Genomic DNA, 13,899 nt, shown 5'->3' with positions numbered 1-13,899 from the left:
GTGATGGGTGGCTTTCTTGGTTCTAAATCATAGGAACCATTCTGCTGAAAAAGAAGATCTGCTGATGGGATTAAAAAACAAACAAACTCATTCTAAACCTGAACTGGGCAATACAAAACTTTGAACATAAAGAAAAAAGACCTGGTTCAGCTCCCAAATGTGTGGTTGTGACTCAGTGACACTGACAACAGCGAGAGTTAACTTATACCCATGTAGCTGAAGGCAAAATTTGTCTCAATACATGATTTTCTTCTATAAGTAAAGATCTGAATAAGAATGAATGTGAGTCACATTTGCATTAACAGGAATCTACTGAATTTATTCATAGCCTATCAAAATTTTCAGTGATGGTACATGTCAGTGTAAAAGAAGGCACCTCATAATTATGTGCAACATAAAAGAGGGAAGAACCATAAAGAACAGATGTAAGTTATTCTAACAGAACAACAATATGATGAATGTTGCAAAAAGGAAGAAAACCCTTTTATGATTCTAATTTTCTGATGTATAATTAAACCAGACTTAATATTAAAATTCTCCATGACAACACAACACAGGTAAAATGAAGTCACTTGAATCCATTTGGAATAAAAGCTTACACTTCTAATTCACCATGGTTATCAGAAACCTTGACCATAGTGTCTATAATACCATCATTTTATTCTGAGCTTCATTAAGATGCTCCTCTGATCAGCAAACAACTCTGCACAACAAGCAACTGCTCAAAACATATTTCAACCTTGCCTTTTGACAAAAGCAATTTGATAGCAGGACACTTACTACTGCAGGTATTTTAACACTGGGGAAAAAGTCAAAAAGTAACTTTCTTCAGAAAGCAGTATTAGCAGAAAAAACTTAGGAACTATTTCAAAACGGGCAATGTTTTTTTTTCTTTCTTTTTGTTTTGTTTTGTTTTGCTTGTTTCCTTTTAGAATTGGGGCACCAAACTAAACACTGAAAGCAACAACAAATGCGATTAAGCAAAGTCAGGCTTAAAATTTATTTTGCTCTATGATGGATGAAATAATTTCTGTTGTTTTGTTTTGAATCCCACAGAGATCCATAGGATTTAATCATCTGCTTAAATGTTTTTCTGCACTGTAACTAAAAATCTTAGCTTAGAAAAAGTGATCTGCACTGAGGACTTAAAACTCCCCATAGAAACTGCTGTAAGCTGCATGTACATGAAAATGACATCACCTCACTATTCGTGAGCTCAAGAGCCTGACTTGGAAACATAACCAACAGTGAATACACCCAACTTTATAAAAATAATAGTTTACTTTGAATTTCTCCTTAAAATAAATTCTTTTGTATATATACATGCCAGAAAACAAAGGCAGAAGAAATCAAGGATGATGCAAATTGCGCTGTCATGGAAGAAATACTTCTCAACATTCAGCTGATAAATCAGGAATAGGACAATCTTGGCATTTCAGCATTAATCAACCTCTGTCACAAAGGTGCTGTTGGAACGTGGCAAACATTACAATAAGCACAGAGTAGTGAAGTGTATCAGCAGTTTAACAATAATTCAAAAGACAACTACAATTATTACATTCCAAGCACATTGTGTTGTGCAGAAAACAATCATGAGCAGAAACTCTTCTTGCTTGGAGCAAATAGAAGGCAGCAGAAAGCCCTATCACACTATTAAATGATCTTTAACTGAACAACAGTAAGAGCAAAGATTAAACTAATTAAATGAAATTCCTGGTTTCATCAATTTTCTATTATATGTACTGTTTTAAGGCTGAGTATTTTGAGAAAAATGTAAAAAATCACTACTCTGGTCACATTCAAATTAACATGAGCAGGCGACAGTGAAGGACAGTTCTTCAATGTTTTTGTTACGTTCTTTTCTATTCTCTCAAGGTCACCAAGAACACCAACAGCATCTTAATCTATCAAAGTTAACAAAAGTTTGAATAAAGAAATAAAGTCAGTAATGGGTTTTAAACTAACTAATCAAGGATCAAGTAAAAAGCTTTTTTATGTCAGTAGTCATTACTTTCTTTCAAGAATCCCTGAGATTTCTCACTTCACCAAAATAAAGCAAAAAATGTATTCTCCAAGAAGAATAGAGAACACCAGGCTCCATACCATCAAGTATTATTAAAACAAAAATCAACTGTTTGTTAATATTTGACTTAGGAAAATTCTTCAGAAATCACCCTACTAGCAATTGCTTAAAAATAACAATATTTTTCCCTTTATGTTTTATTATGTGCTTTTTATCAAAGAACAAAATTCACATGAGTAACATTAGAACTGGGTGGAACAGCCATTTTTAGCAAGAAAAAAAGGTGCAATTATTACTTCCGTTCTATTACGGATGAATTCTCATTTTCTGCAGTGATACAACAAAGGCAAGCCTGGTGATAATGTTTCAATCTAGGTTTCCTTAATATTGTATTAAGGGGAATAAGGGATCAAGGATTACTGCAACTGACCATGCAATTAACTGTGGTCATTTTGGTGGTCATTTTTGGTCATTTTGCCACCGTCAAAGATGGAAACAAACAGGATGAGCATTTATGTTCATTGTTGGAAAAGAAATACCACAGAAAACAGTCCCTAACTATTAGATATGTTAGCATCTAATATAAAAACAAACAAACAAACAAACAAACAAAACAACTAAAAATAACTAATAAAAACTTGTATTTTTCTATAGTAATTTTTTTTCTTTGTAATTAAAGCTGTATCTTAAGGTAGGAAAATATGGGAAGAACACTATCACAATTAGTTGCAACTTTGTTAAATTAATACCAGACCACAGACCAAAACTACTCTATTTTTTCTTACAAGAGCTCTAATATCCAGTTGCTTTATTTTTGCATGGTTTCCCTGAAGACTCCTGAATTTTTGTGAGTTTTTACATAGAGTTCCTAGCACTGCATGATTTCACTGATAATGCTGATGAAATACAGCAATATCAATACATACTGGGAGAAAATCCTTGTACATATAGATTCTTGTTAAGCAGTTTTGTGTCATTGTAAGCATTGAGTATCAATGACTATTTTGGACTCTCACATAAATGATGCATCGATTCATTCCTGCCCTTTACCTTCCCCATCAGCTTGTCCAATCCTTACTTGCCACAGAGAAAAATGCTCGGTGAGATGTGCTCCCAGTTACACTGTATTTGCCTTGATCTAAATCTTCTGTGTCTGGCTGAAATATTCCTAAATCATATGAGAGCAGAACGAGATCCAGTGGAGACTAAACATGATGGAAAGAAAGTTGAACTCTGATTAATTAATGCCTTAAGAATTTGTATGGATTCAAGGTACTGAGTAGTTTCCAGATTCAATGTGTTTATCATGCCAATAAAATCTACCTTCATGTATCTATTTAAAGCACTCTATAGAGTAAAGATAATCTATAAAAGTAAAAAAAAAAAAAAAAAAAAAAAAGGTCGTTGTAAAACAAATTGTATCCAGCAGATACTGGTGAACTTTGTAATCACATTTCAGCATTAAAACTAAAAAGGTAGACCAGTCCTCATTTTCATGTTTGAATTAAAATTTAAAACAATTTTTAAATCCTTCTTTTAAAACCCCTAATGGAATGAAAGAAGTAAATCTGGCTGTGAATGCCATTATGAATTTCGGAGTCTATTCTTGGTGATGAAATTTGTATGCTGTGTTTGAACAAACTGTCACGTTAATGACATTCCTCAGTCTGGTGTCTTCAATAATAAGCAAACTGAGTTTTTAAATGTAGTTGATGGGATTTTTTTTCTCTCTCAGACACCCTATGAGGAAAAACAGAATTCCCATTTACTTTCATGACCTCTGATTTAAAAGCAAAGATTGCACATTATTTACTACTGGATGATTTTCCTGAAATTTAATGAGGACTAAGTACAAATATGACAGATGTAATTATCACAGTTTTATTCTGCACAGTCAGGGTCTCCTTGTGCTGTAATTGCAAGCTTTTCATTCAGCTGCCGATAGCAGAGTTATTATCATAGTACTTTATGTTATTTCAGAGAGGAGGGAAACAGATTTCTACCCCACTTTTACCCTGCAAATTCTCCCAAGGACTCATTTTGCCTGGCCTGATGCTACATTGAAGTTAAATGGCTACAGGAAGAACTTGGACTAAATCTCTGCTGATTCTCCTCACCGACCTCCAGCTGTGGTGAGGCCATCAATCTAACCCCAGTTTTCACAACATATTGGAGGGAAAGGAGGTCTTGAGGGGGTAGCATTTTTTAAAAGGCAGGAACATGTGGGCAGGTGGCCAGCCCATTGTCTAGCGAGGGGATTTTTTTACTGTGTTCTGCTGCACTCATTTAGACTTAAGTTAAGGTTGAGTGAGCCCCAGCTGGAGGCTGGACCACTGACCCAGAAGCTGGAGATACCCTGCGACTTGTACGCGACTGGAAGCCTCCCTACCCGAAGCTCAAATATAATTACTTTATTTTACACTCTTCCCTTGCCAGACAGCTCACATGCGCAGGGAGGAGAAATCCTCTTCTTGTCAGTTCAGGCTGTACTGGTCCTCTGCTTTTAGTGCCCATCTTGCAGCCCACTACAACGCTTGCTTCCAACCCAAAAACAGAAGCAACATCACCATGTTGACACGGTAATTACTGAGGTTATTTAAGTTGAAAGGCAGCATTCTTAAAGAAAGAAATTGCAGGATTTTTTCAAGAGTGAATAAAGGCAGACTTGCTCACAAAGAAGTGGATCAAATGTGTGTGCTAACAGAAAATGTCTCAAACAAACAGCAGTAGTAACAGTAAGTATGTCCAGCTCAGGCTGCAGAAAATACTGTAGAATCAAGTGCCCAATATAATATTTCAGTAGGTATCTGAGGTTGTAAGCAGCTCATAAAGTCTCTATCACTCCTATATTCTACCTCACTGTTCACAAACAATTCCAGATTAACAAATACAATTACACTGACACTAACTTTAATATATCTCATTTGTCTTGAAATGAAACAGTTTGCAGGGAGTCTTTCCAAACTATGGGCTTGCAAAGTAGTGATTTCCTCCTACCAACCTCCCACTGCATCACCTTCAGGAAACACACATTTTATCTATGGCTTCCAAAATAGTGAAATGACTATTGAGTTAGCACAAAACCATCTGGAGCATCTCTTTCCTTGGAATAACAGGTCGTCTACGTAAATGTGGGCTGTGGCACTCCTTCCCACACAGCAGGATCCCTATCCTACCACGAGGTAGAGGAGATCATAAGTTTCTCTTGGCAGTTTTCTATGGCTATGCAAGATCCTGAGTGTTCATCTTAACCCAGTGAAACACTTGTGCGCTCACTTATCTCTGAGTATACAAATACTGCCATAAGAGATAGGGAGACAACTAGAACTTTGCTTCATCACTGTGACTTATTTGGACAAAACTCTCAAGTATGAGAAAGCTATAAAAATGAAATATCTTCTAGTCTCGCAGAAGAAAATACCCTTGAGTGCTGGATGGAGTGGCAAGACTACAACTCCCTGTTAAAACATTACTTAAAAAGCTGTGAAAGTGGAGATCCTCTCCCTTCACTACCACAGGGCATCCAGACAAAGCAAACTACTTCCCAGTTATGTCAATGGAATATCTTGGTCTTGCTTCTCCACCCACAACACTACCCGATCTCAAACTTTTCTCATCAGTGTAATTAAGGGAATAACTACAGTATAATCTAGAAATAAAATTGCAACAGGTATATACACACATGCAAGTTTTCCCCCCTTACCCATGCTAATCTGTGTATTAAAACCAGGATGTGTCCACAATAACTTTTGGGCAAGTTGCAGAAACCCATCCTGGTGTCTTTGGTAAAAACTCCTGCCATCTGTGCTGCTGCCAGTGTTGAACCTGGCTTAGCCCCATGTCTACAAATGCTGCAATTCCACTTCCTGTAGTCATGTGAATGACAACTGAGCTCTTAAAAGAATATGGTATCTTAATTACCATATACATCTTGCACTTGCTATGAAACCTCTCAGATTTACTATCAAATTAAGGCTTGAACTCACCCAATATTCCTTGGAGCTCCAAGTTACTTTGATGATCTTCTAATCCTAGGGCCAGATAGAGCTTGGTCTAGGCAGAGACATACTTAAAAGTAGTCTAAAAACTGCATTAATCTGTGTGCATCTATCCTTGTTTTCTAAAATGACAGCTGGCAATCCCTGAAACATGCAGGTGCTCTGGTCTACCCTCTACCCTAAGCCAAAGACAAAAACATCCTGAAGATGCCTGTTGAGTTCTATGTGTTTTTAAATGCGTATTTATGTGAATAAAACATTTTTATATATTCAAGGAAATGAGGCTTTTGAACTCCACTGAAAGTAAAGACAATGAAGCTCACAGAACAGTTTATATATATATATATATATATATATTTTTTTTTTTTTTCTGTTTTGGAAGAAGCATTCTCAACAACATTAGAAGGAAGGAAGCAGCCTGTAATTTCATGCTGTTGCAAATTGTCAGCTGCCTTGCCCACATGAATTGATTTAACTGGGGGAGTGATGCTCCCCAGGAAAATGAGACAGTAATGGCATACACAACCCGCTACAGTGAGAGCTAATTCTCCGTCTTAAATTCTTTCTCACACAGTTTCCCTATAATAATTTAGATACTGAAGTAATGTGAAAAAGAACCAAGTGCAAAGTGACTCCCATACTTTTTCTCCCTCAAATGTTATCTTGACACTTCCATTGAGAAGCTAGGACAGGGCAATGCTACTGGCTCCATCATAGCTGTTTTGTTTCTAATAGTGGAGACCTCTTCTTGTCACTTTTCATTGACAAGAAAGGATCCATATTCAGTTTGCGTAGGGTGAGAAAGGGCAGCTGGGCCAGGATGAAGTATTCAGAGGCAAAAACTGGGCAGACCTATTTTGCAGATTGAATGGACACATGAGTAGAGAGGGAACTTGTTCTTGCTTTTGAAACAGCAAGCTCAGAGAAGAACCAGGAGAGCTACAGAAACATAGAGCTACACATCGGGAAGGCGGTAGATGAGGAAAGTTAGGAGGAAATGTCCAGAAATTCAGAAGCTCATGGAGCTCAGTTGTCTGCACCTGCAAAAACCATTCCTCCTCTGACAGCAGTAGGACTAGGTAAAAAAATGAGTGAAAAACAAGAAAGCTTTATCTCCTCAGAAAAGGAAAGCCATGCTAAGGGTATATTGCTGAATTTTATGATCAGTAAATTACTAACATCAAGCACAGAAAACCTGACATTATTACGAGGTAGAAGAATGACCATCTAGTGACTATCTTCTTAGTACATAATCCTTAAGAGTATTGAATGCATTTGTAGGATGTTTCTTTCTCTTCAAAGAGAAAGTACACTGAGACATCATTGTTGTGCGGCAGTGAGGTACCTCAAGTTATCATATTTTAACAACAGGGAAAGACAGGGACCGATTATTTGGATTATTTCTCTTAGGTTGCTGTACTTACAATTGGGCTAGCATTAATGTAGTCTGAATTGTCGTGGCTATTTTCAGCTTTCAGACATATCCTGGAATGATCATCTGCAAAGGCAAAAATAAAGAGATGAAAGTTTCTATACAAATATTTTACTCATTGTAAGTTAAACAATGCAAAGTCAGATTAATGTGTTATTTCAAGACAGCTAAACAGTGTAAATTGCAGACAGGATATTTCCTTCTGATTCCTAACCTAGCACAGCTTTGATGGAAACACCGAGTCACAGCCTGACTCAGGAACGAAGCTCTATGATATTTCGGAGGATGCGTAAGAGAATGCATGTCTTCATTAGAGAAGGCCTTGTTAGTGTTAGGTCAGAGGTTGGACTAGGTGATCTTGGAGGTCTCTTCCAACCTAGACTATTATGTGATTCTGTGATTCTATGAGATGCACCATAATATGGTGTTGTTCAGGGAGTTTAAGATTTAAACTAGGAAAATTACTAGGAAAAAAAATACAGTATTACAGAAAACATTCTTATGTTTGCAGGGTCATGGAAGAAGTAAGCTGATGGATTTGGTCCATCTGGTTTCTCTATAAAATGAACAGCCGGAACATCGAAGTACAATTTAGAGCTGGACAGAAAGTTAATGTGACCTGATCAAACATCATTGCTGTGTGGTGCTGCACGTGATGTGAGGAGACAATATGACTTGGCGGTGCTCACAGGAGAGACAAAATCAGATAACAGCTACAAATAAAAGTATGATGGGAGCACATACAGATGTTCCTGCGCTGTTAGTAATGTAGCCAGTTCAGGCACCACTAGTAAAGAAAACAGCAACTCTGGACGTAAAAGATTTACTCATGTTGTTTGTCCATCATCATGATTCTTTTACTGTGTTTTAACTGGTATTTTTCTGGTGCTAGTTCAGTTATGCTTAGAGCAGATATCCTTGCCCTTTAAATTCTTTAACCTTCAAACTCTAGCCCTTTTTTTAAATTTCAGGGTATATATAATGGATGGCATTTATTTGTCTGTATGTATACAGTGACAATGCAGATGTCTGCATCTGTTCCAGTCATCTAGATTCACTTTTCGTTAAAAGAAAAAAATATTTATAGGTGATGAATCATCTCATCTTGATTTAGCTGTCTCAGGCCAGACAAATTACACACCGGAAGTTCCTTTTTCTTTCTTTTGACTACAGAGAGAAGACCAGACCACATACAGATAATTTATGCAAGAAATGTCTACATCTTTAAATATGAATTCCAAACAACTTGTATATGATACATAATCAGCATGGTTCACACATCTCAGCAAACCTACCCTGCACAGTGTAGTGTGGAGAGAAGTTGTGGAGATGCCCTTCCAGTAATCTTCTACTTTGGGTGTTTCCAAGTTGAACATGGAAACTGATGTTTTGAGAGGATCTTTCCACCAGTTACTCAAAAAGCCAAAGTAAGGGTACATAAACATACCTTGACCCCTTTGTATCTTGTCTAGTGACCATCATGATACCATTCTTAATAGTAGAACTACAAGTTGGCTTTTGAAATTATTAAGTACTCTTATGTTAATAGTAAGTAACAATAAATGGGGTATCAAACATCGTAAGTAGTACACAGGAAAGTAAAGACAGGGTTTGAGCACTGCTTATATTTATTCACCAGTAATCTCATGTCAGTTCAATATGTGAAAGGCTCATGTGAACAACATTCTCCTGGAATAAGACGAGAAGTGTGACAAATAAAGCATGACAAATAAATGAAGAACCATTCATTACTATTCACATAAAATTATTTCCTCTGGTGAGGTTTAAACATGAAGATCAAAAAGATGAGAAAGGGAGCATGGTCATGGATATTGTTCACCTTTACTTTGGCACCACTGTCCCCAAAAAATGAAACAGAAAAATGAACATCTGAGATCTTGGGACTACCCAAGATTTTTTACAGGATGCTTTACAGTAAGCATTTTCACAGAGTGCTTGAAGAAGATCTACAGATCTGAAACAAGTTTCAAAATGTATAACCAAAAATGGCTATTGGAGATACACAGGTTAAATGCATAAAATCTCTCCTCTCACATATCTTAGGCTAAGTAAACTCTTAAGAACAGACGCATCCATTATACAGCAAAAGTGTTTGAACTAATCACCAAAGAAAATGTGTGAGGTGTTTTCAAGTAATGGATGTGGGAGACATCAGGGACTATGACTCATCGGTATTTAGCAAACAGATGTTAGTATGGTTCTCCAATAAAAAGTCAAGTATCAGATCTGTAATTTTGGAAATCTTTTCTTTTCTTAAACATAATATTTTATCCAGATCCCCCCTTTTAGTGTACCTTATCATTATCTTGCTGTCTTGTAGGGTTTATCAGAGGGTGACACAAGTTAATGCTTTCATAGTAGTGAGACTTTGTACTTGCTTTCAGGAAAAAAAAAAAAAGAAAAAAGAAAAAAAACAAACAGGTGCAAAAAAGGTTGGACATGTGTTTTCTGCACATAGCAAGAGTTTTCACCCATGTGTGGTTCAGTTGCAGCATTAAGTGTTCATATTGACAATGAACAGATTGTGCTTGTCTATGCCTGTTATCACCTCAAAGCTTCTAGGAACTAGCATAATAGCTCTCCAGAAACAGGCAGAAAAGGAAAAAAAATACCACAGACACCCATTTGCTAAGAATTACATTAACAATTAGCAATGTTAACATAAGCAATAAGCAACTATGGGGAAATGCCGAATGTACAAGGTTTTTTGTTTTTGTTTTGTAAACTACACGTTGATTATGTTACAGGCAATGAAAAAGGAGCTGGAAAATGAGGAAATACAAAGAGAAAGGAAGGGGATGAAAGAAAAGTAAGAAATATAAGATCAATCTAAAAAGCACGCAAGAAAGATGAATGAAGAAATAGGAGGGGAGAGGGAAGATAATAAGGAAGTGAGAGAAAAGACAAATGCTGTTACTAGCTACTGCAATCTGGGCAAGCTACAACTAGCCATCATTTCAAATATCTACAATAGCTACAGACAAATGCTGCACTACTTTGCATTTGTTATCGCTCGAGCCAAACCACAGCTGAGAGAAAAATAAAGTGTATAGATAGACGTGTGTGGCAGAGAGGCTTCCTAAACAAGAAGGCTACTACTAATATATAGCTGAGGAGAAATACAACACAATGTGGTATTTTATACACATAAGGAATATAGTATAAAGAATAGAAGATAAATGATAAAATATAAAGCAAACACAAGTTTGCAATATATAAAAACTCAGCTTATACACTGAGACACCTAAATTTAGTTGTTTACATAATGGTATCTATGTATACTAGGTCACAGTTAATGGGACTTGATTTAGTTGGCTAAACATCAACTCCATAACATATGAGAAACTGTAGAGTAGATGTTTGCACAAGGTTAACAAATATGACACAAAACCTAAAGGCTTCTTTCCTATTGGACCAGCATCTGAAACTCACACAGGCTATCTGAAGATCATCCTAGAGCTATTAATTCCACTGTAAACTAGAAACCTATTTTTGGGCATTGCATAGCTCTTTCAGTACCACTGCACTGACTGAGCTCTTCAATGGTGGTAATGGGAGTTTTGACATTTGGTTCACATGGAGCCAACTACATAGAGCTACTTAAATTTATGCATCTTAATCTATGATTTCACAGAATCATGCTCACAGTGAATCATTAATTTGATGCTTCAGTGCATATGGGAGACTTTAGGTTGTCTGAAACCTGGCATCGTATAGCAGGGCATCACTCCCAACAACCAAGATGGCACCTTTTGCCTGGACCATTGTATTCCTCTGTACAGATTTAGACTGGCATTTTCCCCTCCACATACACGCAGATATAAAAGCACTCTACAGAACTACACGGAAGTAAGAAAGTGAAGAACTATTGAGGAGCAAAAGTGGAACAGTCTGAAGACTGTGAAGAATCATGATGAAGAATCATGAATAAGCAGCTTGCTCTAATATATACCACGACCTGTGGACAGAGTGATAATAGACAAGATGCTCACTGCAAAGAATATTTCCCAAATGTTTAAAATGCATGTATATATCTATGGTATACACACATACTCTCATATATAACAACATGCACTATTGATCCTATTGATGTGTTTTTCAGAGATGCAAGAAGAGAAAATTAAATGCGAAAACCATTTTTTTTTGACATCAACAAATGGGGCTGTTCATGTGTTCATAAAGAAAAGGAGGCACTGCATCACCCTAAATTATGGCAACCTTCCTGTTGCTTGCATAAAATGATGAAATTTTATTAATTTAGGTCTGGGTTACTTCACTTTGAATATTTTGAACTAGTAATTAATTAACTAAGTGCAGTGTTGAGATGCTTCTGCCACCAAATATTTTAGAATCTATAAAGAGAGAAGACACGTAAAAGAATAAGATAGGATAGAATTGTGAGCTTAAAGATCTTGTTTATCTAGAAATGACATCAGTTATGTAATCAGTAAGAATAATATCCCAATATTTTAAGAGTGGTTGAGAAAGAAAAAAGTAAAGTAAATACAACGTGATATTAAAGCTTTTTTGAAGCCTTCCTAAGATGAAATCTTTTGCATGAATTGGCAATCTTGTTTTACCTTGTCAAGGTGATTATGAATATGAAAAGGGTAAGGAAATGCTAACAAGGCATTACTCTGAGAATACTTTGAATATAGCATAACAACTTAGTAGCATATCAAAAGAATATCAACTTTGCTTCTTAATTTATTCTGAAGCAAATCTGTGACTTTTTGCTACAGTCTTCATGTCAGTCAAAACCTGGGCAAACTGGGCTCTTTCTCAAGTCGGTCTAATCCTAGAATGTACAATAACCACCATCTTATCAAAATTTATTATTGTTTAAGCTATGTGCCATGCTTTTCACCTATCATCAAAGTAGTTTGAGGGGTATAACATGACAGCTGTTTACCAGTGCACAGCAACTTTGGAAAGTAAGAACAGGTAATTTTGTGCAACTCAGTCAAAATGGAAATTTCCAAGTATGCTAATAGCCAGAACAGAAGTTTTCATGTTGTAACAAAGCCACGAAATAGCATTTTCCTCTTGTAGAAGTACTAACAGACTTTAAGTGCACTAAAACACTTCTAATTAAAGCTTTAAATAAACTTCAGACACCCTGTTGGTGTCCAAATACCTTCACAAGTAGTATTGATTCAGTCTGGACTCAGTGCTGAGAAGAACAGGGATACAATGCACCATGGAAGAAGCAAGGGGCAGGGATTTGTAAACTGATGGCTGATCACTGTAGGCTGATTCATCCACATGGTACAATACGATGAAAAGAAGCTATCAGCTCAGCTCTGAAAATAGCTCAGCTCTCTAGTGTGGCATGACACCCAAACTCAAATTTTCTGCTCTTTAGCCCTGCTACAGCTATAATGCTTCTGGACTCATGACTAGACTGTTCTAATCTGAAGGTGCCTATCTCACTGCTCATTGTATCATGCAGACATATTTACTGCATCATCTGAATAACCAGCATCAATTTCTGGCAACACCTGCGACTCCCATGCTGTCTCCGAGGCAGCAAATAGAAACAATCTGGCTTAACTTTGGAACAGGGTCTTGGAACAGCTTAAGATGGTCCACACTGTAAGTTCACATTGACAAGAACAACTTAAGCAAGAAGATCAATTTGGATCAATACACGTTATCATGGAACAATTTTCACTTTGTATTATGTCCATTAAATGCTGTTTTTTTCGGGACACAAAAGAGCACAGAAGTCTTGCACTCGTTTAACTTTCTTGCGTACGTTTTTAGAATTTTCCAATAGATCTGATCCCCAAACAAATGAAGTCAGTCAGGTGTTGCTTGCAGACTTTTGACCAGCACCATATTGTTCAGGAGAATTTATATTGCCAAGCTACTGCACTCCTCTCCCAAGCAGCACAGTACAGCAGAAGGAACGTCTACACTAAGGAGAGCCAAATCCTGCTGAAACAAATATGCAGGCACTGATGGGCTCAGTGAAATTATGTAGCTCCAAACAATCTTCACTCCAAATCTGGCTCTGACATTTACTTAATGTGTTACCTGTCATTTCCCCATTTCTAATGGAGGAATAGTACTTACTCTAGGCTCTCATAGGGAAAATTAATGTTTTCAGGGCACTTTAAAATTTAAAATAGCTATATGTGTTTGCCAAGCTACCCAGCTGGATTGTGGGCACACTGATTGAGAGCATTTTTGTTGCTGTGGTCTCTGCATATATTCTCAGTTTCAGTTTTGTTTCATTGGTTGCTTAATAAAATGTGTGGCCATGGACTACCAATGTAATCTATGAGATATATATTTGCATAAGAAATTGAGCTTTTATTTCAAGCTCAAAAAAAAGTGGCTGCTTACAGGAAAAAGCAAATTCTAGGAATATAAACACTGTCTGCTTTTTTTTTTTCTTTTTCCTTTTCATTGTAAGCCTA

General features: G+C 36.7%; 1 protein-coding gene across 2 annotated transcripts in view; it reads right to left on the bottom strand.

Annotated features, from left to right (window-relative positions):
- Nucleotides 1–13,899, bottom strand: part of PTPRN2 (protein tyrosine phosphatase receptor type N2) — a 643,897-nt gene that overhangs the window by 46,661 nt on the left and 583,337 nt on the right. For both annotated transcript variants that reach the window (XM_027450443.3, XM_038174330.2), the window contains exon 16: nucleotides 7,446–7,519. In XM_027450443.3, coding sequence (XP_027306244.3) covers nucleotides 7,446–7,519 — 74 coding nt within the window. The remainder of the gene's footprint in view (nucleotides 1–7,445; nucleotides 7,520–13,899) is intronic.

Source organism: Anas platyrhynchos, chromosome 2 (assembly GCF_047663525.1).
Source record: "Anas platyrhynchos isolate ZD024472 breed Pekin duck chromosome 2, IASCAAS_PekinDuck_T2T, whole genome shotgun sequence".
NCBI classification, from domain to species: domain Eukaryota; kingdom Metazoa; phylum Chordata; class Aves; order Anseriformes; family Anatidae; genus Anas; species Anas platyrhynchos.
The sequence above is the reverse complement of the archived record's forward strand: the minus strand, read 5'-3'. Positions and strand labels throughout refer to the sequence as shown.